This window comes from Puma concolor, chromosome E3 (assembly GCF_028749965.1).
Source record: "Puma concolor isolate L17-30 chromosome E3, mPumCon1.1.hap2, whole genome shotgun sequence".
In the NCBI taxonomy this organism is placed as follows: domain Eukaryota; kingdom Metazoa; phylum Chordata; class Mammalia; order Carnivora; family Felidae; genus Puma; species Puma concolor.
In genome coordinates, this window is record NC_141682.1 from 33,709,215 (window position 1) to 33,736,211 (window position 26,997).

Below are 26,997 nucleotides of genomic sequence, written 5' to 3' on the forward strand. Positions count from 1 at the left end.
AGGTGAGCCTTCACTGTCCCTGTATCGGGGCGGGATCTGACCACCCTTCAGAGGGTGACCGTCAGGTGTTACGACGCTCCCCAAGGAACAAGGAGGAAAGAGACGCAGGCTGAACCAAGAATCCCCCAACTTACTGAAAATGCCTTTGCTCAAACCCTCCAGTTGTGAGTCCTGGAACACGTACTGGTCCAGTTCCGCTGCCAAGATTGAGAAAAGGGCAGTCGGTCAATGAGTTCTCTGAATGCCTTGTGTGCCAGACCTTGGGGCAGGCACCAAGGAACGGTGGCCCTCCGGGCTTGGCACACACAGTGTTTGCAGAATGAACGATCACACGAACGAAGGGACACGGAACCTTCCCGGGCTCTGAATCCCACTGAAGGGATGATACGCACCCGTGAAAAGTCACCTATTGCCATAAAGTAGTACAGTGCAGTATAGTACGGTTGTCACAGGGTTTTGAGTTTAAATTCAGCTCCACACCCATTAGCCCCATTAGCTGTGCAAACTTGAGCCAATCGCTTAACCTCTCGGGGACTCGATTTCCTCATCTGCGTGATTAGAACGCCTGATGCCTACAATCCAGGGACGGGTGGTCTGGATTAGAGGCTCTACTTCCGAGTTAAGGCATCACGCGCAGGCAGCCAGCATACCGTAGGTGCTCTTTGCAAAATCCTTCCCTAAACACTTTACACCAAGCAGCTCATCCAATCCTCAGACATCCCACGAGGCAGGTGTGATTAGGTGATCAGTATACCCATTATGCACCTAGGGAAGCCTTCTTCTAGACCTATGCCAAGATGCTTAGATGACTGCATGCTCAGGCCAGGGCATGGCCTTCTAGAAGCACAGAGAAAGCCCACAGACTCGAGGGACGGACTTGGATGAAGCTTCTGCTTCCCTGGCTTTGGCCGCTTCAACTTCCTGGGAAGATGCTCTCGAGCAGAAAAGCCCCTAAATCCTAAGGAATGCTCAAATCCTTCATCAGTGCCCCCAGTTGTGAAGAAATATGAATGCCCTCAGCACCAAACACTTCTGCTTCCTCAAGTAAGTTCCCAGGACGGAAAGGAAGCGGGCAGCCTTCTCAGTTCTGTAATTTTTGAGACACACACAGTTACCACTCCTCTCCATTTGCTGCTTTGTGTGCTACTGGATTAACTGTGCACTGGGGGAAGACTGGCCACATTCATGCTGAGCACAGACCTGCTCAGCGTTGTGGTTCTTGGGTTGCCAGGAAAAGGGCCGCTAAGAACAGTTGTGCAGGTTGTTCACTGTACCCGGGTGCCCAGCAAGAGGACAAATGGAGGCCGCATCCTCCGAAGAAGGGACACCTTTTTCTAATTCAACAAAGCCTCTGTATGAGATAGTGGTGATCTTGCTGAGGAGGGAGACTTTACCCTACTCCCCTCCAAAACACACACACACACACACACACACACACACACACACACAAAACAAACAAAACAAAAACAAAAAAAACCCAAAAACAATGGCAACACCTCTCTCCAAAGAGTTCTGCCCTTATCGGAAAGCAGAGCTCTTTTTAAAGCTGCAAATCAGCCTCTCAGCTTAAGCCTTAGAGAACCTCCCCACCCTAGACACTTTCCTTTTTGTGGCTAAAAATAAAGACTTTGAAATGAGAAAGACCTAGGTTTAAATCTCACATCTGCCCATCACTATCTCTACTGCAGCCTTGGGTACACGGCTTCGCCTCTTTAAATTTCAGTTTCCTCATTTGTAAGGTGGAGATACTAATAATGTCTACTTCCTTCGCTGTAAGGATTCAATGCAGTAACACACACACAGTGGCAGCACGTAACAAGGACCCCCCAGATGGTAGATACGACAAATACTAGAGTAGTTTGGCTTAGGAGCTGGGGAGAAAGGGGGTGGTGCATGGTAAGGACTGTGTAGAAGGAAGGAAAGAAGGGCAAGAAATATAAAAGGGTATAGAGGGGCGCCTGGGTGGCTCAGTCGGTTAAGCGCCTGACTCTTGGTTTCGGCTCAGGTCATGATCTCACATTTCGTGGGTTCGAGCCCCGCACTGGGCTCTGTGCTGGCAGTACAGAGCCTGCTTGGGATTCTCTCTCTCTCCCTCTGCCCTTTCTCTGCTCCCTCCCTCTCTCTCTCAAAATAAATAAATAAACATTTAAAAAAATGTATAGATACGGAGGCAGAGGATGTAAAGGTGAGATCTGGTTTGCCTGATAGTTAATAGCGAAGGGATCGATTTCCCTTACTGTTCTCCATCTCCCTTCTTCCCTGGAGTCTCTGTTTTCTAGCCCTTGGTCTGCATCCCCCTGGTCCTGATTTATGAGGGAGGGGCCTGTTGTGGCTCTTGGTGAATGGATGAGGTTAACAAAAGAGAAAAAGGAACTCTTCCCCTCGACTGGCCTTTTTCTGGGTTCAGAACGCTTCCTCACCGATATTGGCATAAGCCTCCCTGGTCTCTTCATCACCTTCCATGTCACACAACAGTCTGCTGAACTGCTCGCAGTTGATGGTGTCCATGTCGGGTTCTGGAGGGAAAAGTCCCTTGGATGAAGCAGGAGAGAGGGCTGGTGGGGATGGAAGGAGAGGCGGGGAGGGGCCGGGAGCGAGCCCAGGGGTTTGGAGCTGTCCGTGGTGCTGACCAGAGCTCAGCAGCCAGAACGTCCCCTGCCGGCTAACTGTGCCCATTGCAGGCTGAGGGGGTGAGGAAGGACTTGGGAGGGGCCAAAGGGAGGAAAGCCCACCTGAGCAGAGCTCAATCTCTTCTCTAGCCGGGTCCATCTGGTCACAGAAGTGATAGAGCTGCAGGGGGTCAGCATTGCTGTTGAGAAGCTCCAGGTAGCCGCCTTCTAGAGGCCCCAACTCCATGGCGGCACACTGCCCACTGCCTGAAAGGAAGACACGTTCAGTCATCGCATGGAGTGTTGGAAAGGTGTAGACAGTTAACCTACCACAGTTCCTAGCTGGGTCACTCGGTGAGGGCCAGGGCTTGGGAGAGCCAACGAAAGTGAGCAAAGGTGCTCATTCGTCACCTCTTACGTGCTCAGGGCAGTGGAAAGAGGAAGCTATATTTCCTTCCTCTGAGGAACTTATGGTCACTCTGGGAAGATGCCCATGATGCAGGAAATGTGCCTGGGGAAATTTAGATTCAAGGCATCTTACACCTGGGAGCCAGGAGTCTTGGGTTCCACAGATGGCACTACCATGAGTGACAACAGGTGAGATTTGTAGACCGCCTACCATATGTCAGACACATGGGCTAGCACATTCAATTCTCACATCAACAACCATATGAGGTAGACGCTATTACTATCCTCATTTTCCAGATGAATAAACAGGCTCAGAGAGGTGAAGTGACTTACATAAGATGACCCAAGTCCAAGGGGCACTGGAATTTTGTTCTGGACAGTCTGATGCAAGGATATGCAATTAAGTGTTATGCTCTACTGCCCTGGGTGACCTTGAGCAAGTCTCTGCTCCTTTCTGTGCCTCAGTTTCCTAATATGTAAATTGAAAATTCCTAATCTGTTGAGGCAGATTCTAAGAATCTTCGTTTGGTGAAGGGCGTATCAGATACCTTAGATATTACTTCAATTCAATCTTCCAAATACCCTGGACATGTCCACATAAAAACTTGTATATGAAAGTTCATAAATGCATAACTCATAATAGCCCAAATATGGAAACAATTCAAATATCTACCAATGAATGAATTAAAAAATGTGATAAATCCATACAATGGAATACCATTCAGCCATAAAAAAAGAATAAAGTACTGATACGTGCTACAACATGAATGAAACTTGAAAACATTATACTAAGTGAAAGAAGTCAGACACAAAGAGCCATATATTGTATATTCCCATTTATCTGAAATGTACAGAATAGCCAAATATTTACAGATAAGTAGATTAGTGGTTGGCTAGGGTTAGGAGAGAGTTGTGGAGAAAATTGGGGAGCAACTGACCATGAGGGTGGGGTTTCTTTTGGGGGGATGCCAAAAGTGTTCTTTAGCTGACTGTGGGGATGGTTGCACAACTGTGTGAATATACTAAAAAGATCACCGAATTGTGCATTTTATTTTTTTAGATTTTTTTTTTGAGAGAGAAAGCACCTGTGAGTGTGGGAGGGGCAGAGGGAGAGGGAGAGGGAGAGAGAGAGAATCCCAAGCAGGCTCCACTTCCAGTGCAGAGCCCGATGCAGGGCTCGATCTCACAACCCTGAAACCTGTGCCAAAATCAACAGTTTGAGGCTTAACTCACTGAGCCACCCAGGCGCCCGCGAATTGTGCATTTTAAATGGGTTAATTGTCCGGTATGTGAATTACCTCCCAATAAAGCCATAAAAACAAACGAAACACTGACCCTGGAAGATAAGCATTATTATCTCCGTTCTTCAGATGACCAAGTAGCCTCCCAGATATGCGCAGTTCTTGCTGGCTAGCATCACTCTGAAGCCTTGTCTGTGTGGCTCCAGGTTTCTGCCCCATTCCTAGTGGTCTATGAGTCCATGTAGGGTTCATTTCCTAGAGCTGCCTAAGTGGCACCATAAAACTGAGGAGCTTAAAACAACAGAGCCTTAGTCTCTCACAGTTCTGGGGGCCGGAAGTCCAAAATCAAGGTGTTGGCTGAGTCGTGGTCCCTCCAGAGGCTCTAGGGGAGAGTCACTCCTTGCCTCTTGAAGTTTCTGGAAACTGTTAGCATTCCTTTACTTGTGACCTTGTGGCTGAATCACTAAAATCTCTGCCTCAAAGGTCCCACTGTCATCTCTTCGTGTCTCAAATCTTCTGCCTAACTCTTAAAAGGATACCTGTCATTGGATTTAGGGCCCAGCTAAATCCACCATAATCCAGGATGATCTTATTTCCAGAGCCTTAACTGAATTCTACCAGCAAAGACTCTTTTGCCAAATAAGGTCACATTCGCTAGTTCTATATATATTTTGGGGGCCACCATTCAACCTCCTATCCATGAAAAGCAGATGCTTGCTTGAAAGAATCAGACACAGTTTCTTGGAAGAGGTGGCAGGAGAGATGGCCTTGAAGGCCAAAGGACCTGACAGAGCCTTCTGAGTGCCCCTGCCTGGGTCACAAGAAAGTGGGGTTGAAGTGGGAAGGACAGCAGAGGGTAGGACCATGAGAAAACACACACACACACACACACACACACACACACACACACACACACCTCACCAACACAACACCTTCCAGCTGCTTCTTTTCATTTGACTCATTAACAACGTTCACCACTTATAGAGGGTCTCCATATAGACCACAGATATTACAGAGAATGAACTTTCCAGTCCAACATGTGGCCCTGGCTGGGGCTGCCTGTTGATAATGGGTTGGGTGGGAGCCCAATCATAACCCAACAGGAACCCAAACATAACAGACTTGCCTCAAAGGCCCAGCCAGCCTTGACTGGAGGAAGCAGAACTGAAAGATGGGGCCACCTCCCTTTTCTTGTCGTGAGACCAAGCCTGGGGGTTGGGGGAGAAGAATTCCACCACTCCCAGCACATTGGCCTGAGAACCACACAGAAAAATCTACTGTTCTCTCTGGGGAGGTAAGAAAAGAACTCCCTTCCTTAAAACTTGCCTGCGGCCTTCTTCCCCTTTTCAATCCGAGCTACTTATCGACAGCTTATATCGTAGCAATCCGCCTCTTTTTCCAGGCAGCAGGGTCACCTGGTGACAACAGCTCTGGACTGAGCCCAGTAATTTCACGACTGAGTTGGGTGACTTTGGTCAAGTTACCAAAACTGTTTTTTCACAGGGTAACAAACAGGTCTGCCAGGGGCCTTCAAGTTCAACCTCCTTCACTCTGCAGAGGAAATGAGACCCTGAGAAGGCACATAACTCATACAAGGTCCTACAGCCTGTCTCCGGCCGAGCCTGCACCTGTCCCTCCCCAGAACAAGACTCTTAGTCCACTGCTGTTTCCTGTCAATTGAAACGTTCCCATTCAATGCACAGCCCTGATCATATCTAGGCCTAGGAATAGGGACCAGGTCCTATCACAGATGGGTGATGGCAGGGAGTGCAGAAGGGAGGAGCTGGGAGAAGGTGAACCCAGCCTCACTTATTGACGGACTCAGCACCAAACTTTGGACAGCGACACCAAATGCCTTCAAACACCAGAGAAATACACCTGACGGAAGAGATAAAAAGCCAACTTGTGTGAGCTCTGGAGTCAAACGGCCTGCGTCTGAAACCACTCCTACCTACCAACTCGCCACAACCAGGGCAAGTTCATTGTATAAACCTCTCGGAGCCTCAGTTTCCTCATCTGTAAAATGGGAACAATAATTGGTCACCCATGAGGATCAGGTGAGCTAATTCTCGTAAAGCCCTCAGAAAGGCGACTTGCCCTTAGTAGGCCCTTAGTGAATTGTGGCTTAGAAGGGTATTGGCGCATGCGTGGTGCGCACAACGTGGGTGATGGCCATCGTTACCGTCGTCCTTATTATTATCAATTTGCTTCTAACCTCTGGGAGGTGGACAAAGGGACTCTTTCTCTTTCATTCCTGCCTAAGTCACCACATGGGGAAGCCAAGCTTTCTGTCCTTTGACTCAAGGAGACCCCGCGGACCCCACAGGAACTAGAAAGCCCCATGGCCAGCAGTGGGACCTGGGAGGTCTGCTCATGTCCCCCATCACTACCTCTGAGAAGGTGCCTGGGAGAAAAGTCATCCAAACTCTGTGTCATTGGCTAAGCCCAGACAGGAAGACATCTACTCTCAGACACTCTCGACACACGCCTTAGCACCTCCCTTCCTGCTACCCCAGCATGAACCCTCCACCAGATGCACTTTCTCTTGAGTAGACAGGGGTTTGCAGTTCACAGTGGGCTTCTGCCTCCACCCCTACCCCTACATCTGAGCTCCAAAGAGCTCTAGGGAGAAGGCAGGATGGAGTATTAATGCCCATTTGATAGAGGAGGATACTCAAAACTTCGGTGACATGGCTTGTCCTTGGTCACCTGGGTGGAGGGTTTGAGTTTGAATCAAGGCTGGGAGGCATTAAGTGGGTGACTTAACCTCTCTGAGTATCAATTTTCCCACTACTTGATCGGGATAATGACACTTCCCTTGTGGGACCAGTGAAAGGCCAAGAGGGGTCTCGGAGGCCTACAGGAGGCCCACGGGCAAAGGAATCCCATCGTGTTGGGACACTGCAGAGCTGGGACTCAGTCCCAAGAGTCTAGTCGCCCAAATCCATAGAGCCTCCCGTTCATGCCAAGATCTACGCACATCTTGACTTGGGACCTCCCAGTATTCCCACAACTATGTTCCCTATGCCTCTAGATGTTTAGGAAGTGCTTCAGAGGCCCCTAATTGGACTCTTTCCCCCAAAGTGCCACTCTAGAGGGGACTGGGGACAGAGATGGCTCAAATCACCCCACTGCAGAGGAGAGAGTCCCCTTCAGTCCCCGAGAGTCCCCGGGGCAGATCATACAGGCCAGGAGTCCTGCGAGGGCAGGAGCCCTGTCTACAGGCCCTAGCCCTGTCTAGCTCACTGATCCCCAGGCTCCAGCATGTTCCTGCACGCAGTGGGCTCTCTCCCTCCATAGAAGTGCTACGTCACTAGAATTCACAGATGCCTGCTGAATGCCAGGCAGCAAATGCCATGATGTGCAGACCTCATCCCATTCAGTCTAGCACACACGTTTGCGATCCGTATTCCCATTTCTCGGGTAAAGAAACAGGCTAGTGATCTGGGATCTGAACCAACTGCTTGGCTCCCAAGTCACAGCCCCTTCGAGTCACTCTTGGTCCCCAGCCGCCCCGGGGAGGTGCCCTCGCCTGGTGAAAGAAGGCGTGGGTGGCATGATGGTTTCTCCTTTTGAGGAGCTGTCTGGGGCACAGCAGAGAAGTGGTCTGTGTCTTTTTGGTAAACGAGCCATATTTTTAGAAGGTCCTCTTTGAGCTCCCCCTACCCCCCCCCACCCCCCCCGATCCGGGCCACCACCTTCCACATCCAACCTGAGAAAAAGTTCCTAACCTTTTTGCCACCAAAAGCCCCCTTTGGGGGCTCTCTTCTGTCCCCACTTTGTACAACACCACGGGTTTTGAAAGACCGCACGCCCCAAAATGGTGTCTAAAATAAATGCATTTCTCTCTGCCCCCGGCTGAGGGAAATCAAGTATTGCCAAACTGTTCTAACTCCTACTTAAGTAACTTCACATCCACTGTATACGGCTCTCCCATCCGCCAGCGTCACGGTCCTTCGCTGCTGGGAGACTGTTTTGTGTTTGGGGCTGTGCTGGATACTCTCTGTGTATTATCCTGTTTTAATTGTCTGGGAAAGCGGTATTATTATAGTCATTTGACAGGCAATGACAATGAGGCTAGACTCAGTTTATCAGATGCTTTCTTCGCAGAAAAGGGGGGGGTGGGTCCTTGGGGGTCTAAGGTGGCATCGAGAGGGAGAAAGGGGTACCTCTGCTAACCCCAAAATCTTCAGCGCTGCTCTGCCCTGTGATAAAAGAGAATAAGAAAAAATACGTCCCTGTACGTTGACTGTATTTCTCCTCCAGAGGAAGGCATGGAAAATCTTCTAACTGTGTCTAACGATGTGGCATTCCATTCCGGCTTCGCCTTTGACCTCCAGCCCCTCCGAGCCCTAGTGGGTGCGGACACCACTCAGCCGAGGCATTTGGGGATTCTAGACTGCTCATGGCTTGTCAGCCTTTCCCCTCTGCATTCCCCCCCCAAAGCCCCCCTGCCCCCGACCACCTTGCTGCCCGCCTTCAGGACAAACTGCTTCCGGAGGTCAGAGGGTGGCAGAAAGCCAGGAGCCTGGGGTTACTTCTCTGCCACAACCAGCCCCTAGTCTGTATCTCTGTGGGGCTAACAGATCCAACAAGTTCTTCTTCTCTTGCACCTTGCAGACCCCCAGAGAAACTCTGAAAGACAGGCTGCACTTTTTCCCCCCTCCAAATCTGTAAAACATTGATTTACTAAGCATCCCCTACCAAAAAAAAAAAAAAAAAATCTGGGGGCTCTAAATAGGGTTTTTTTTTTTTAAATGTTTATTTTTGAGACAGAGACAGAGCGCGAGCAGGGGAGGGGCAGAGAGAGAGGGAGACACAGAATCTGAAACAGGCTCCAGGCTCTGAGCTGTCAGCACACAGCCTGACGCGGGGCTCGAACTCACGGACTGTGAGATCATGCCCTGAGCTGAAGTCAGACGCTCAACCGACTGAGCCACCCAGGCGCCCCCCCCCCCCAAACAGGTTTAAAACACAGTCCCTGCCAAGAAGCTTGCAATCGAGACTCCGATTCTATCTTAAGAGGGAGAGAAAACATGATAATGACAATACGGTGGTTAAGAGCGCATGCTCTGGGTTCAAATTGCAGTCCCCCCACTAACTGCGTGACCTCACGTAAGTAAGTCACTGAGCCTCTCCTGGTTGCGAAATCTACTGCCCTTGGTTGGCACGGCGTCTATGTCACTAGGCTGCTGTGTCTTGTCTCAAGTGACCTATCCAGAAAGTGCTCCAAAATAGAAACAGCAAGGCATGACTTGACAGTGCGCGACTGGCCAAAATTAGAAAGCCAGGAAACGCCAAAGGCTGCGGGTAGGAGCGGGCTGGTGTGGCCACCCTGGAGAACAACCCAGCACCACTTAGAAGACCTAAGGATGTGGCGATCCTACAACCTTCCAGTTCAAGGTTGGGCACAGACGTCCCAAGGAAATGCTCCCATGGCCCCACGGAGACACCCACCGGATGACGCACTGTACTGTTTGTGGTGACAGAGTGTGGAGGCCATCTGGGTGTCCGCTGCTGAGGGAAGGACAGTAAAAAGCAGCCACGGCACTCCCTGGGGGGTGATGCCCTGATTAGAAGCAACAGACCACGGGGCGCAGGGGTGGTTCAGTCCTGTGAGCAACCGACTTCGGCTCGGGTCATGATCTCGAGGTCCGTGAGTTCGAGCCCCACGTCGGGCTCTGTGCCGACGGCTCGGAGCCCGGAGCCTGCTTCGGATTCTGTGTCTCCCTCTCTCTCTGCCCCTCCCCTGCTCCTGCTCTGTCTCTCTCTCTCTCTCTCTCTCTCTCTCACACACACACACACACACACACAAAAACAGATAGACTTTTTTTTTTTAATTTAAAAATAAAGAAGCAACAGGCCGCATGCACATGGAGCAATGCAGGTGGAACTTAATAACGTAGTAGAGAGCAAAACAGTCAGAAAGAGAATGAGCTCTGAGAGCCCAAATCCAGAAGTGCAGAATAACACCCGGGAGAAAAAGCAGCCTAGCCGACCCCTACAAGCACAAGGATACACCGCGAATGCCTTTGAAGGCAAATCTCAGAACAGGGGAGGTGCTTAAAGGGGACGGAGGGCCCACAACCTTCCCTCCCCAAGGGGGGGCGCCACAAAGAATACAGTTCAAAGCGACTCCGGATGGAAGTTTAGACCTTGGCCTCTGGACAGTCGGACTTGACCATTTCAACCGGGAGGGCAGATACTATGGCGAGCTACTCAGATCAGCTTCTTGAGGTCGAGGTGCCCACCTACCAGCTGCCGGAGGGCAAGGGGCTCACAGCTCTGGGAATAGCTCCAAGTCACATCCGCTTTCCAAGCGGAGCCCACATCCAATGACAGGTCCCATCGGGGTGCAAAGGTCTGGTCCGTGCCTCAGTCTGCAGGAACGCCAAAGGCTATCCCGGCTTCAGCGTGCTGGACCTTCTGTCGAGATTTACGGCACCCCAATCTCCCTCTGCCCCATCCTGCCTCTGCCCTCTCCCTTCGGTGCATGTCCGCAGTAAACCCCCCACATGTGCAAATCTCCATTTCGGAGTCCGCTTCCTTAGGAACCTCACCTGAACCCAGCTCGTTCTGTTCTTCGGCAAGTGGGGGCTGGAAATCACACGGAACCCCACAAAGGACCCCCCAGAGACTGCCTCTGAGAGCTCGGGTAAAAGGCACGTATCTTCTCTGCCTCTCTCCCCAAGGACATTCACCTCATCGTGACTTGGAAAATTTTGGGGATTCAAGTGATACCTCGGCTGGTGCACATGCCTGTAAATGGCACGGTTACTGGGGGCGAAGGGCCCAGGGGACCCGGGAGGAGAAGGCAGGAGACCCGGCTGCAGCTGGGGGACAAGGGGTGATCAGTGCTTGTCCAGAGCTCAAGTCCCCTTCCGGCTTGGCCGGCCTCTCCTGCCTCCAGGTGGCTTTCCCTCTGTACACCCCAACATTCCTAGCTGCTGCCGTTAATGACCTGGAAAGGAGTCCGACAGGTTTTTCCAAGGAAGACAACCCGAGCCAGGTCCTGGGAAGAGGAGGGGGGCAAGAATCAGCGAAGCCAAGCCCTCAGCTCCAGGCCTGACCCTCAGCTTGACCTAACACGGCACCTAACCCAGTGCCACACTGAGATGAATCACAGGCCAGCCCTGCCTGCCAGGCTCTGACCCCCGAGATATGCGATTGGCAGGCCTGGCTGCGAATCAAAACTGCCTGGGAAGGACGCTGAACGCACAGCAACCCCGGGCCAGACTCCCAGAGGCTCTGTTGTTTGTTTGTTTCTTCTTTTTTCCCAGGGGTTCTGTGTTTTTCAACGAGCACCCGCTCCGGCCCTCTGACGCGCACACTTGCCGGGCAGGAATTAAGATAGGTTTTATTTTCAAGGCAGCCTGAATTTCCACTTGCCAAGAAAACCCTGGACCCTCAGCTTCTGTGACTTTTTTTGAACACTGGGAAACCTGCGATTCTCCCCCGGCAGGTGAACCTTCCAGAATCTCCATTTCTGCCACCTTTCCACTTCTCCCCAGCCGAGAACCCTGGAATCGGTATGAACCCTTCCTCAGTTCTTCCAGTTTTCCTTCCGAGAAAGGAAAACTTTTCTTTCCCCCGGCAGCCGTCTCCTTGACGTAGCAGCCCCCAACCCCACAGCCTGGATTGTTACAACAGCTACCAAGCCTTTGCACTAACCCAGTCTCCCAAACCTCGGGTGTTCATCAGCCAGCTTTACAATTTGTTTGGTCACCTCTACAAAGCACCTGTTCTATAATTTACCTTTGTATTTTCCTTGAAATAGCCTTTTAAAAAAAAAAAAAAGAACGCATTTATTTTAAAAGAAAACTTTCCCTGGGGTGCCCGGGTGGCTCCGTCGGTGAAGCATCCCAGCTCTTGATTTCGGCTCAGGTCGCTGATCTCAAGGTTGCTGAGACAGAGCCCCAGGTCAGGTTCTGCGCTGACAACGTCCCGCTTGGGATTCCCTCTCTCCCTCCCTCTCTCTCTGCCCCTCGTCCGCTCGCCCGCGTGCGGCGGAATGCACACACGCTCTCTCTCTCTCTCTCTCTCTCTCAAAATAAATAACGTTTAAAAAAAATGAAAGAAAACTTTCCAGAATTGAAGTCAGGAAATCAAACACGTACTGACACGTGAATGTTCGTCGCGCACTATTCATGATAGACAAAATGTAGGAACAACTCAAATGTCCGTCAACAGACGAATGGATAAAACCAACGTGGTCCATCCAGACACGGGCTATTATGTGGCCATAAAAAGGAATAAAACACTGACGCCTGCTATAACATGGATGAACGTGAAAGATAGGCTAAATGAAAGAAGCCAGTCACCCGAGGACAAATTTTGTATAATTCCACTCATGGGAGGCACCTGGAGTCGTCGAATTCGTAGAGACAGAACATACAAGGGCAGTTGCCAGAGGAACAGGGAGTCAGTTTGGGGTGATGAGAAGGTTCTGGAGATGGATGGTGGTGATGGTTGTGGAACAGTATGAATACATGTAACGCAGCTGAACTGTAAACTTAAAAGGGGTTACATTGGTAAATTTTATGTTACCATTAAAAAAAAAGGAAACTTAATCACTACCTCCCATGGTGGGGGGCACAGGGGGGAACTATCCTTGCCACTGAAAACAAAACAATGTTATCAAAATAAAGGCAACTGCTCTACTGTTCTGTTGTTCTGTTAACAAGAAACATCAGCAAGCACACAAAAATGAAGAAAGTTGGAAAAGAATCAGGAAAGCAACCATCTCCGCTCCATGAGAACCAGCGTCAGGTAATACCTCTTTAAGAACTGTCTTTGGACCACCCATCACATATGCCTCCAAGTCTGGAAACCTCCCTTCAGCCCACAACTTCCCCTCAGATCATTCTGTGCAATTCCTCCAGAAGCTATAATGGTTACTCCTGGCACAGGCATAGTCTTTGGTGGTTTTTCCAAAGTACTTCTGTGCATGTCAGTCAATCACCAAGACCGTGCTCTTTGTTTTTGTTGTTGTTGTTATTGGTGGTGTTTGTTTTTTAATGTTTATTTTTGAGAGAGAGGAAGAGAGAGAGAGAGAGTGCGCGCACAAAAGGGAGGGGGAAGGGAGAGAGAGGGAGACACAGAATCTGAAACAGGCTCCAGGCTCTGAGCTGTCAGCCCAGAACCCGAGGCAGGGCTCGAACTCGGGAATGGTGAGATCATGACCTGAGCCGAAATCGGACGCTTAACCGACTGAGCCACCCAGGCGCCCCCAACAGTGCTCTTTGTTTTATCTATCTTACGGACGAACCTCCAAGAGGAAAGTCATTTGTTCAAGGTGACTGATGGCAAATCTGAGAGTCAATTCCAGGAGCTTCCCCTTCCTCTTCAGGTCACTTCCCTGACTGCCCGGGATTGACCCCAGGCCTTGGTGTTGAGTTCTTTTGTTAATTTCCTGACTACTCTTCACAAGGTACCAGGTGCTGAGGTCTCAAGAGGTAAAACCGGGTCCCTGCCATCAGACAGACTTTGTTGTATCACCAAGAAGACTCTCTCTGAGTACCCAGGACCTGCCCTGCATTTGTAGAGGCTCCCACTGTAGTCCAGGGCCTGGGCTCTCCATAGTCTTGGGTTCAAATCTTGACTCTACTATGTGGCCTTTGACAAAACCTCCGGGGGAAGTCCCCATGGTTTTATAACATGATGACAGTACAGGTTGTGGATCACTCAGTGCCTCTCAATGCCTGTATGACCTCTGGACCTCTGACATAGGAGTCACCCAGATAAACAGTTTAGGACAGGCCCAGCCAGTGGAGCCTTGGGGGGTGGGACTTACACACTAAACAGCCTCTCAGGATTTCCGTGTGCAGGAAGCCGGGGACCCCTTGGCTCAGTTCTCTCTGAGGATCTTTCCATTGTACATCCTGGGATCTTGGAGACAGGTCCTTGCCTAAGGCAGCCTGGGGTTTGGACGGTGATCCCTTGCTGGGCTCTCCCCCTCTCTCCCCACCGTTCCACCAAGCCTTAGAGCAAGAACCACCCATTTCCTTCAACTTCTGATTGGCCGGGAGTATTTCTTTTCTTGGCTGGTGTGGAGGGGGGACTTCACAGAGGGAAGGCGTCCTGCCAAAGTTAGGGACTCCAGGCGGCAAATGCGAGTGGGGTGCTGTGGGGTGCCGTGGGGCTCTGTGGACCTCTGGGTTCCGACCCCCACCCTGTGTCACCTTGGATGGGGGGGGGGCGTGGGACTCAGAACACAGCTGTGGGCTTTGAGGGTCCCGGACGGAGCTAGACGTGACAGCTCCAATTCTGGCATTCTGGGGACCCCAGAGACACCCCCCTTTCTGGGGCTCCTTGGTTCCTCCGGTTGGGAGGCGTGGCTCAAGTCCCCAAGGTGAGAATGAGATGCCAACCTTGTTAAAGCAGTCCCGGAACGCGGCACCCCTCGCGCGAGATGATCAGAGCGAGGCCAGGAATTGTATCACATTTCCGGACCTAAGAGACTCCATTTTAAAGCCCCGTGTTCCTTTCTGGCTAAGGAACTCCTGACCGGGGCCACAAGTGGCAAGGGTTTCACAAGCAGTTGCTCGTGGAAATGTTAATAAAGACAACTGGCCTCCGGATCCTGTGGGGGCAGTAAAGTTAACACCTACAAAGCACAGTTTCATCCGATGGTACCAACAAAATCATAGGATTCAAATCAGAAACGGCTCAGCTGCTCAACACCAAATCAGCAGAGTTTCTCTCTCTCTCTCTCTCTCTCTCTCTGTCTCTCTTCTGTTCTTTGCCTCAAGCACATCATAACCCTTCCTTCTTTCCCACAAAACCCCCGGGGCTTTCCCCACATGAGCAAGAACACTTCTCTGTGCTCCCCGAATTGCAATTCTGAGACCTTCAAATAAAGGCCTTTGTTCTTTCTCAGTTTGTGTCCTTTTCTCGGATGACAGAGGTGAGGATTTCTCCAGCAGGCTCGGCTAAAGGTCGGGCTCCCCGCAGCCCTTCCCTGCGAGGGGCACTCCACAGGAGGGCCTAGAACCTGGACTCCTGAGTCAGTTTGCTGAGCCGATCCAGCTGGAAAAGTGAGGCTCAGGGAAGGGCAGCCCGGCCCCCGGGGCCCCCGTAGAGGGAAAGCCTTGCGTCCCCCTCAGCGCGGCGCGCATCCCCACGCGCCTCTACGGATTCGAGGACGCACAGACAGTGCATGTGGCATGGGTTTGGTGCCTGTGCTGGGCTCAGCTCTGCGCCCCTCCTGCACCCCACCGCCCCCCCCCCCCCGCTCCCCCCACGCCCCCCGCGCTCTGGGTACCGGCACCAAACTCAGCCCCCGTCTGCACTCCCGTCCCTGCCTTCCCGGCCACAGATGCTGGAAACAGGACTTTCCGGGCCCACACTCTGCACGTTCCCTTCTCCCTCCTCCCAGCCTTGCTGTGCGGCCTCAGGAAAGTAGCTGCCAGCCTCTGAGCCTCGATTGCCCGGCCGACTTTAGGGGTGCAAGGGGACCCTGGTCACCTACCGCTGCTCCCCGGACTCCCACTGGCTGCCAGCGGCCTCGCCCTCCCGCCAGCTCTGGAGCTGCGGCCAGACTGGGGCAGATCGGTTACCCAGCCACCCCACCTCACCCCCTGCAGCCGCCCTTTTCTCTTTCACTTTCTCTCTGCAACTCGGGATTCGGGCCAAGCAGGGGAGTAAGCAGGCACCCACGCCTCCTCCTGCTGCACCCACCACGTGCTTTCTCTGAAGCGCCTGGGTTGTATCCCTCCACTCCTGGGCACTCCCAGAGCGTCTATCGCCTCCTGGAAATGGGCAGTCCCCTGCCTGAGGGGAGCGGGCGCCCACGTGCATGAAATCTGCAAGCCCCTCCCTCTTCCCCTCGCTTCCCCTCGCTTTTGCACGGCCTTCTCTCCAGCTCAGCCCAGCTGTGAAGGTGGCAAGCGACCCTCGCAGGACACAGGGACTCAGACACTTGCTCCCTGAGCCATTCACGCCTGGGAAGCCAAATGCCCTTGAGAGGAAAGAGGAAACTCCTCCTCCGGGAACTTAAAGGGCTGGAAACTGAACCTCAGCACCCCTGCCTCCCCTCACGGACCGGCCTTCCTCGCCACACCCCTCATGGACCGGCCTTCCCCATTCCTCCTCCAGAGGTCTTGGACACCAGCTCCACCCACCATGAGACCTTGGGGAGGTCACCTCCTTTCCCAGGCTTGGATTTCCTGTCTGGAATTGAGGGGGGTGAGTCAAGGTGACTTCTGACCTCTCCTTCCCTAGCAAAACACCCAACAAGCTCTATTCAACAGAGCTGGAAAACTTATCAGAGCGTGGGTTCAGAGAAAGCCACACATTTCAGCGGTGTCTGAGGGAGGCAGTCCCGCCCCTCTCAAACACGCAGCAGCGACACCAATACTGTTGGGCTCCTACGATGACATTTAGTTCCTACAGTGTACCAGGCAGTGTGCTAGATAGACCCTGCTACCCTCCACTGTTATACCCCCCGGCCGTCATAGAGTTTTCCCCTTCTCCTATTTAAAAAAATTTTTTTGGGGCGCCTGGGTGGCGCAGTCGGTTGAGCGTCCGACTTCAGCCAGGTCACGATCTCGCGGTCCGTGAGTTCGAGCCCCGCGTCGGGCTCTGGGCTGATGGCTCAGAGCCTGGAGCCTGTTTCCGATTCTGTGTCTCCCTCTCTCTCTCTGCCCCTCCCCCGTTCATGCTCTGTCTCTCTCTGTCCCAAAAATAAATAAACGTTGAAAAAAAAAATTTAAAAAAAAAATAAATAAATAAATTTTTTTAATTTTTATTTATTTTTGAGAGAGAGAGAGCACGAGTGGGGAAGGAGCAGCAACACAGGGAGATGCAGAATCCGAAGCAGGCTCCAGGCTTGGAGCCGTCAGCACAGAGCCCGACGTGGGGCTCGAACTCACGGACCGCGAGATCATGACCCGAGCCGCAGTCGCCGCTTAGCCAGAGCCATCAGGCGCCCCTCCCCTTCTATTTTAACAGCCCAGGGAAACAGTCCCGGAGAAGGTTGGTGACATGTTCTGAGTCACTTCGCACCCAGCCAGCGATGGAGCTGGGATTCACACACGCCGTGCTGACTTCAGAGCTGGTGCCAGATATCTGTGCTTTGGGGTCTCCCTCCCGCTCTTTCTCATCCTCCACTTCTTCCCCCAAACACAGTCTGGAAACTGGGGCGAGGGTAACATCTGTCCAGGCGCCTGGCTATTGCCAGCCCCCTGGCTTCGGTTTCCTGGCTTCCCCGAGGGATGGGGTGCAGTCTGGCAGGGATCCTGTCCTTCAAGGGCACCCCTCAGCGTTTACCAGGTAGAGCAAGGACCTTGTGGTTGGCTGAGCCAGGCCTTCGATGCTGAGAGCTAACAACACGCCTCCCGAATACTGGCCCTTGAGAACCACTTCAGCCTGATAAAGCACTCTCACGTGCCAGGCACCTGGGCCGATCTGAATGTCCCTCAAGTGGGAGGAAATAGCCAACTGCCTCGCTTTTTCCAACAGCCCCGACGGGACCAGGGACCCTCTTTCCGCCCCCATCCCCCAGTTCCGAGATGGCCTCACCCTAAATCGAGAAGCATTCTCCGCCCCAACTTCCTCCACCAGCCTTTTTACCTTGGGGCTCTGGCAGGTAGGACCCCGCAGGGTGTGGAGCGAGGCAACGCATGGTCTGGGCAACGCAGTGAGGCAGGCTCTCTCCTGGAGTCTGGCAGCCCCGCCGGGTGCCCTCAGCCTGCCCAGGGATGCCTCTGAATGCCCAGGTCAGGGGCAGACGGCTTCATCTCGAGTTTATCCCCCCACACACACACCAGTCCCAGACCGCCAAACCTAAGCCAGCATGCAAAGGAAGCCAGCAAGGGACCCACAGAAAACTCTCCCCCTATGAAACGGCATCCAGCTGTCAGATTGCTCAGGCTGAAAACTCTCTAATTTGCCCACACTCCCTTAAGCCCTCCCCTAGCCTCTGATGTTAATTTCAGTTCCTTGTTGTGAACCAAATGGGGTAATGGGGTGACTGTAGGAGGTTGAGAGTTGTCTCTTGCAGGGGTGGGGGGGTGGGAACCTTTGACACAATGACGGTCTGAAATTATGGTGACCATGGTGGAGCACTGGTGACAGTTCTGCCATCCTCTGCAAGATGAGGCGGGGATCTGAGCCCCACAAATGCCTCGAGACAAGCTGAGCGAGGCGGGGGTGGGGTTAAGGTTAGGGTCCGGCAGACTTCCCAGATTCCACTTTCCTCTACCACCCCGCCCCCACACCAAATCGCCCTGAATTTCCTGGGAGATGGTGAGTGGTCCACTCATTATTTTTATTCCAAGACATTGGACTGGAACATGAATTACACATAAAAGGATGCTACCCCAAATGTGCTCTGTTTACAAGCCAGACGGTTTGGGGTGACACATAGATGTGGTTATAAACAGCACTGACTCCCCCCCCCCGACACACCCCCTCTCTGCACACACCCCCTCCCACTGAGAAAGTTAGTGTCCTTGCAAGCTTCTCCCCAGGCTCCTGATGGCATCCAGGAGAGGGTCTCCATCTGGGGCTATTAGGTCCTTAACACCTCTTCAAATGCATGAAATCCTTGTTTCACAGAGCGCAGCCCCCAGCCTCAAGACTTCAGGAAGAGATAGCATCTGCTCAGAGTTGTGTAAACACTGCTGTGCCTTCCTGTCCCGTAGTTACCTTCTAAGGGTGGCCTTTCTTTTCCTTTATGGTGGACGTAAGCCTTCCTTGGAAAACGCGGTTGGATTAAAAAGAAAAGGCGTGTGCTTTGAAAAAACACCTGCCAAGCAAAGAACAGCATGGAGGGTGTGCAGGAATCACCAGGGTGGTGCTGAAGCGAAGGAAGTTTGGGCAGCCATGAAAAACATCCCCTGTGTTTTTAATGAAAGAGCACTGCTTTGGGAGTCCCAGGAGCGGGCGTCAAGCCCCTGCTGTTATTAGCAGGGGTGTGACTTTGGACCCCCGATTTCCCTTGTGTGGGCCTCTGTTGCCCCCATATGACATCAAGATAATAATTTCTTTGTTGGGTGATTATTTTCAAACAGTCACTGCTTTCAGAAGTCCCTGGGAGGAAGTAGGCAGAGAAGCGGGAAATGCTAATAGTCAATTTGAAACAGGGTCTTGCCTTGTTAGGCTAATAAAACAGACGTGACAGATATTAGAAATCTCCAGCAGTCTCATCTTCCCATGACCTGATGCCAAGGGAGAGGTACCCCTGGGCATTCGGTCGTCTCGAGGCCACTTATGGGACTCCTGTCCTGCCCTCGGAAGCAGCCAGTTCTGACAGCCGTGGCCAAGGCAGTTCTGAATCGGTTTCGTGCCCGGGCCGAGCTCTCAAGGAGAGTCCCGTCAGGCTGGAGGTGCGCCTGTGTGGATGCCTTCATCTGTCACCTGGTCTGACCTCAATTCTGCTACCCGGTCTTTCCACGTCCTCCCTGCCGCCCTCCAGGCCCACTATCGAGACCCGAATCTGGCCATGCCTGTATCGACACAGGTCTCTGAGCCAGGAGGTGGTACGTACCAGCCTGCACGATTGGCTGATGCCACAGGCTGTAGATGAGCACAAGGAGGGCCTCGGCCATCGACACCAGGGAGGAGCCATTATAGTGCCCGCCCAGCCAGGAGCTCTTGGGCCCTGGATGTGGGCAGGGGCAGTGGAAACAACGAGAAGAGCCGCGGGCAGGTTGCCATCGTACCACTGAGGGCACCACTGCTCTAGCAAGGTCCCAGCCAGGACTGAGCTCTTGCCTTCCTTTGAGCCATCCTTCAAGGCCTGAGTTTCTGCCCTCATCACCCATCCAGCTAACAAAGATCTTATACTTTATTCTTTTTTTAGCAACCTTGTGGCCACGTTTTTGGCAAAGCATCTTCCTATTTCATAACTATAGACTTGGTGGCCTCCAATAAGGTCAGAGTGTTTTATTTTCCAACTTCAGAGTCACACAACCCCGGGGCGCCTGGGTGGTTCAGTCCGTTGAGCATCCGACTTCGGCTCAGGTCACGATCTCACGGTTCATGGGTTCGAGCCCCACGTCAGGCTCTGTGCTGACAGCCTAGAGCCTGGAGCCTGCTTTGGATTCTGTGTCTCCCTCTCTCTCTGCCCCTCCCCTGCTCTCTCTCTCTCTCTCTCTGTGTCAAAAATAAATAAACATTGGGGCGCCTGGGTGGCGCAGTCGGTTAAGCGTCCGACTTCAGCCAGGTCACGATCTCGCGGTCCGTGAGTTCGAGCCCCGCGTCGGGCTCTGGGCTGATGGCTCGGAGCCTGGAGCCTGTTTCTGATTCTGTGTCTCCCTCTCTCTCTGCCCCTCCCCCATTCATGCTCTGTCTCTCTCTGTCTCAAAAATAAATAAACGTTGAAAAAAAAATTAAAAAATAAATAAATAAATAAATAAATAAACATTAAAAATTTTTTTTTTTTTTTAAGAGTCACACCATCCCAAGATTGTTTGAATGAAGGAATGGAGTTTGAATTTGAACGATCCAGGCAGGTTCAAGTTCCAAACGGTGACGGGTCCCCTCTCCTAGGTTGTAAGCGCCTTTTATGCTTTTTTGGTGACCACCATAATCTCTAGCAGGTGCAAAAACAGTGATTAAGGAAGAAGAAAGGAAGGATGGAAGGAAGCAGGGAAAAGAGGTCAATAGAAACGCAGGTGAATAAATATGACTAAACTGATAGGTATCCAAATCGGACGGGTAGGAAAGTGCATGAGAACGCAGGCCCGTTCGTGGGTAAATACACAAGTAGTTGATAGGCAGGCAGGTGAGTAAGTTAATACATGAAAATATAAAAGAACAGATAAATTGACAAGTGCATAGAAGTGGGTTCTAGATCTAAGTTGCTGGATTGGGAAGCCGATATTGGTAGGTGGTTCTGTGGACCAGGTAAGTTGGAGGACAGGCGGGTAGGTGGGTGGGCAGGTGGCCGGAGAGATGAATAGAGACTAGGTAAGGACGCAGGTAAGCTGCTTAAGGTAACAGAGAACAGAAACCGTCCCCGGTTGGGTCAGGCGCTAGGCTTAGAGCCAAGCAGGGTATGGAACAGACCAAAGGTCAGCCTGGGAAAACCCATGGGGAAGTGTCAGCTTCCCGACTCCTGGGGATAAAGGTGAAGCGCGTCTACGTGGCTGTGGAGCCGCCCCCCCACGAAAGGAGAGCAGCGGTTCTTGCCAACACGTCTCCTCCCAGGGGGCACAGGAAGCCCCCCCAGATCAGAGCAGAAGCGGGTCTGGAAAGCAAAGGAAAGAGGAGGGCGGGAGGGCACTGCGCCCCTCCTCTCTGAGGTCTGGGTGCTGGTGGCTGTCGCATGCTGAGGGCCAAATGGGGAAGGAAGCTGGAGAGAAATCTGGCAGCCTGAGGCATGTCCCTCCCTTTCCAATAAATCACACAATATCCTAGAGGGAGACTTGGTTCCTCGGTTCCTAGAACAGAGTCCTGGTGCACAAAAATAGCGCCTTGTGAAAACAGAGAACTCCAAGCAAAAGAACGCCAAAGGAAATAATCAAAGATAAAACCGGGGGCTGGGACTTTCCTCCAGCCTCGAGACGCTTGCCCAAAGGCACTGCTGTGCCCACACTCCGCTCACAAACCCCGGGGTGGCTGTCACCCTGATGCACCCCTCGGGGCTGTCGCTCCCCAAACACCACTGAGGCTGCTGAGTCGGAGTCTGCTCTCTTCTTGCGGGAAATGCATGTGCCCCAGGTTCGCCGAGGTCCCTGAACCCTTAGGGCACCACCCTGGGTACTGTTATCGCCTCCGTTTTACAAGTGCTGGAAACTGAGGCCCAGCGGGGTTCCAGAAAGTGCTCACAGCCCTAGCCCCTTGGAATTAGAGAGCCATGACCAGTCTGAGGGAGGAGACCATGCGATTAGCCATGTGCCAGCCCAACGGTGGGGGCACAGTGATGCATTTCTCAGATATACACAGCCCGCAAGCACTCAGCGTGGGATAGGTGTCCAGATGTTCTGTGCCCCCCCCCCCCCAGTGAGACTAAACACAACTGTTTTCTCTGCACCTCAAACCCCTGGGTTATTCTTCCCTGTGCCAACCTCCCCGCTGCCTCCCCACTAGACTTAGCTGTCTAATGCCAAGCACTGCCTTGGATAGTCTCCAGCTACCGTCTCATTTAACCCTCACTATAGTCCTGGGAGCTTTATATCCTCACTCCCATTTTCAAGATGAAGAAACCGAGGGTCAGAGTGATCCAGTCATGGTCACGTGGTTTGTAAGGGACAGAGCGTGGCCACAGACCCGGAGCTACCCAGTGTCTGGCCTGGTCTTTCTCCATCACTGCTGTCCTCACTCTCCCTTCTCTGTCCTTGGATTGCCTTCCACGTGTCATCACCCACTGTCACCAGAGAATGCCTGAGCGTTTGCTTGGACTCCCCGGGGAAGCTGCTTTGTTCCGTCGGGACAAGGACCTTGGCACCCAGGCCTCCTCCCGAGCTTGCCTGGGGTTGGATGCACCTGTGCAGCTTCGTGTCACACAGAGTCAACCCCCCACGGTAGCGTCCCCAGAGGTAGGCTTTCTGCACGATTGCAATCGCTGAAGATGTCTTTTGAATCATGCGCCTGATTTCCGTCTGCAGTGGGCCAACCTGTCTGGGGTAGATTTACGGTACCCCTTGGGTTGTTTTGAAGAGGCAACCAAGCAGAAAATACAGGGGTAGGTCTGGACTTGTGAGATCCAACAGTCCCCTCCCCGGGCCATGACCTGAGCAAATCTCTTAACCTCTCTGTGCCTCAGTTAACCCATCTGTGAAGTGAGAATAACGATACTATGTGAACCATCCGCCCTTCGGCCGCCCATCTACCTGCTCCCTCTTCCACTCACCCATCCAACCATCCCTCCACGCATCCATTCACCCACCCAACAGTCAACAAATATACATTGCACACCTGCCCAGTGCCAGACATTTGGGACGCGATGGGATCAAACTACAGATCCCTGTCCACGTGGAGCTAATCTTCCAGCGGGAAGGTCAGAAAAGAAACAACAAACATAATACAAAAGTAAAATATAGGGAGGGCGAAAATGCCAGTCTACGGAGGGGGCTGAGAGTGTGGATGGGGACCTGAGATTCTAAATGGGATGCTCAGGGTAGGCCTCACTGAGAAGGTGAAATCTGGGTAAAGAGCAGAGGAGGCGGACCAAGAGGCTTTCTGGAGAAGAGGGTTCCAGGTAGTGGGACCAGCACGTGCTAAGGTCCTGTGGTCGAGAGCATGCCAGTCTCGTCCCAGGGACACTGAGGGTGCCAGCATGACTGGAGGACAGAGCACAGGTACGGGATGAGAGCAGAGCAGCGACGAGAACCAGACGGTGACGGGCTTTGCGGGCCACGGTCCAGATTTAGATTTTCCTCTGAATGACGGGGCGCCAGTGCAGGGTTTAGAGCAGTGGAGGGTGAAGATCGTTAAGGGTTGTGGAGAGAGTGACAAAACCTTCACACGATGGTTTCCTTTTCTGAACCCCCCACTGAAACCAAAGTCAGGGCCTTTCTTTACAAAGCACACGGTTTTCTTCCCTCTTCTCCTTCTTCCCCCTGGAAGGCTGGCTCCCTCCCGGCTTGCACCACACCTGCGCATCTGCCCCGCAGTCCTGCGCGCCCCTGGGAGCCCTGGAGGGGAGCTGTCCTGGAGGACACAAGGAAAGAGCAGCGGAAGGAGGCCCCTCCTCTGTCTCCCAGCCCCCTAAAGAACACGTCACCCCGAGCCTAGTTCCCTTTCTAGAATCACATGGGATCAGAAATAAAAATATTACATCCCCGGGGAGGAAACAGAGTTAAATAACAGGAACCAGCAGACAGAGGAGGGAGGGGCAGTCCCCACCTAAAGCAGCACGCAGTTTACAGGTAGAGGGGATGGCCTTGAGCCCCCCCACCCCACCCGCCCCCGCCCCCCGGGGTGGCTACTGCACCCCCATCCAGACCATGCAGGCAGCTTGCAAATCCCCGTGAAGAAATCAGGGAGATCGTTGGGGGGGTGAGGGGGGGGGGAGACAGGGAGAATAAGAGACGTATTCAAAAAACCAACAGAAACCACCTGGCGAGAACGTAACCACCAGGAAAACCAACCCCATGTAAACTTGGGTCTCGGCCAAAGGGCTGGAGAAAGAAACACACACCGCCCTGGTGGCCGGACCATCACTGAAACTGAAATTTAAAATTTAAAAATTGCCCCTCAAAGCCGGAAGGGGGACAGAGCTGGTCTGCTTTCCGTCCAGCCTCCCGCACTTGCCACCTGAGGACCCGGGTTGGTGTCCCCCCTGGGGGTGGGGGTCTGTTCTCTGCGGCAGGCGTTCGCTACGAGTGGTGTGCCTGGCACGCTGGTAAGTACTCGATCGCCGTGGATCGTTGTTATCCTCTCCCATTTTCAAGTTCCCCCGAAGCCACAGAGGGACCAAGCGTGACCGGAACTTGTCACTCCGAGTCAGAAAATCGGAAAAGCACGTATTTGGGTAAAGCAAGAGAGAATACACACGCGCCTGGAGGAGGAACTTTGTTTGCTGCAAAGCCAGAACCTCTTGCAAACAGGAGAGGAAGGCGTAAAATGTTCCAGGAGCCAGAGGTGGGGGTGGAAACGGCGACGTGGTGGAGGCTTGTCTTTCTGATTTGAGATGGAGTCAAGTGTCGTCAATACTCTGAAAGTAAGACACTCTTCCTCTCTTCTCTCTGATCTGGTTCCTTTTTTTTTTTTTTTAATTTTTTTAAATCTTGATTGGTTTTTGAGAGAGAGAGTGAGCTAGTGAGTGGGGGAGGGGCAGAGAGAGCGGGAGACACAGAATCCGAAGCAGGCTCCAGGCTCCGAGCTGTCAGCACAGAGCCCGACGTGGGGCTCGAACTCACGAGCCGTGAGATCGTGACCTGAGCCGAAGTCGGACGCTCAACCGACTGAGCCACCCAAGCGCCCTGATCTGGTTCCTCTTGGGTCTCTGTCTCCCTCTTTCTCTCTCTCTCTTCCCCCCACCTTGTCCCTCTTTGTCCCCCTCCTTCCTTCTGTCCCTTCCTTCCTCCTCTCTGTCTCTGTCTTTGTATTCTGTCTCTCCCTTCCTTTCTCTTTCCCTCTGTCTTTTGATTTGTGTCTCTTGCTGACAGAGATGCACACACACACGCGCACACACATGGCATCCTCTGCTCTCCAGCGTTGTGGCCCCTCCTCTCTCTGGCGCCTCATTTCTCCATGTTGGAACCGCACTGAGCGCCCGTATCTGCCTTCCCCACTGGACCGTGAGCCCCTTGCAGGTGGGAGCCAATCTGTGCCCCCAGCCCCAGTGCCCAGCGCAGTGCCTGACCCCTCAGGGCCGCTCGGAGAGAAAATCGAGCAGGCATTTGATTGCACGCCTCCAGGATGGGCTTCTCTTAAGCAGGGAGGCAAGCACACCAGATGCGCCCCCCACACCAGCATTCCAGACGGAGCTCCCCGGGCACTGGCCGCCTCCCGCCAGCTCACCCAGAGGCCCCAGCTCCTGTGCAGGTCAGCCTTCCCATCCGGGGACAGGGATGCTCACACTGACTTCCTCCCAGAGAGGAGGGAAGATCCTTGCTCTACCTAGAGCTGAGCGGAGAGGATGCCGACTTACCGGCACGGTCCTTGTCGTCGGGGTCCCTCTCGGCCAGCGGGGCCTGCCACGTACCCCATGCCCACCTCAAGAGGGCCAAGCCTGGGTCTCCTTTCTCCAGCAGGGTCAAGGAGATCTTCCTGGCCAGGGCCTCGCCGTCAGACTCGTGGAGCAGAGCGCAGTGGTACTCCCTGGAGAGGAGCTCCCTTTCCAACATGCTGTCCAGGAGGGCCCGGGCCTGGCTCGGCAGATGGCCGGCCAGCAGCATCCGGACCCGAGGCAGGATGGTCTGGAAGTGGTTCATGGCAGTGCTCGGAGGCAGGCCAGCTGCCTGGGCCAAAGCCTGGGATCTCTGCTCACCCGGCCCGCGGCATCCAAAACATGAAGTGAAAACCAGGAGGAGGGAACCTCCGCAGTCAGTTGCCGTCTATCCCCGCTTAGGAAGGTTTCCTCATTTGCGTTGTAGGCTGGGGTGCCTGGTGTCTGGCTGGAAATGGTTCTGACCCCACAGATATTGCTGGTACCGCCCACGTGCCTGCGGCGGAGAAGCCCGCAGCCTTGGGTTCCGCCGGATCCAGCCTGGGATTTACGAAACGGAAGGGGTCTTGTACAGGGCTAGTCCTTCTGAGATGCTTTAGCCTAACAAGAAGGCTGCTGGGGCAGACGGCTCAAGACAATTGGCTTTGGAGCCGACCTGCCGGGGCTCACACCCCACACCTGTTTGCTGATCGTGTGAACTCGACCGTGGCGTTGCTGTTCCGGCCTCCATTCCTCCGCCAGAGAAGGTTGGATGTCAGAAATGGTACATAACCTCACAGAGTTAGGTGGGGTGTCAGTAACCGTGCTGACCTGGAGTTGCTGGGAGAATTGAATGAGATAATGTCTGGAGAGCACCTAACACACTATCTACACCGTAATCATAGTTCAATAAATATGAGCCATTATTATTATTATTATTATTATTATTGCCTTTGTTATTATCGATGAATAGCGCATCCGACTCTGTCGTATGTAATCCAATCTCAAGTTGCCTTGAGGATTAAAAGAAGTAATGCACTGAAAGGGCTTAGCCTTGGACCTCGTAGGCATTTAGTGAACATTGGCTATATAAGAATATCATCCCTGGAGCACTTGGGTGGCTCAGTCCTTTAAGCGACCGGTTAAGCTTCTGACTCTTGGTTTTGGCTCAGGTCATGATCTCATGGTTTGTGAGTTC

The 26,997-nt window shown here is 52.9% G+C and overlaps 1 protein-coding gene across 11 annotated transcripts in view; it reads right to left on the minus strand.

Moving 5' to 3' along the window:
• CIITA (class II major histocompatibility complex transactivator) overlaps positions 1-26,229 on the minus strand; it is a 46,344-nt gene extending 20,115 nt beyond the window's left edge. For 2 of the 11 annotated variants that reach the window (XM_086691255.1, XM_086691254.1), the window contains exons 1-4: positions 25,803-26,222; positions 2,733-2,876; positions 2,421-2,516; positions 135-197 (exon numbers count right to left, since the gene is read on the minus strand). In XM_086691255.1, coding sequence (XP_086547381.1) covers positions 135-197; positions 2,421-2,516; positions 2,733-2,876; positions 25,803-26,085 — 586 coding nt within the window. In that variant the 5' untranslated portion in view covers positions 26,086-26,222. Of the gene's footprint in view, positions 1-134; positions 198-2,420; positions 2,517-2,732; positions 2,877-14,628; positions 14,711-15,728; positions 16,678-17,779; positions 18,092-25,802 lie in introns of those variants that run through there. The other 9 variants (XM_086691264.1, XM_086691265.1, XM_086691259.1 and 6 more) reach the window with 8 other exon arrangements.
• Between the last annotated feature and the right edge of the window lie 768 nt (positions 26,230-26,997).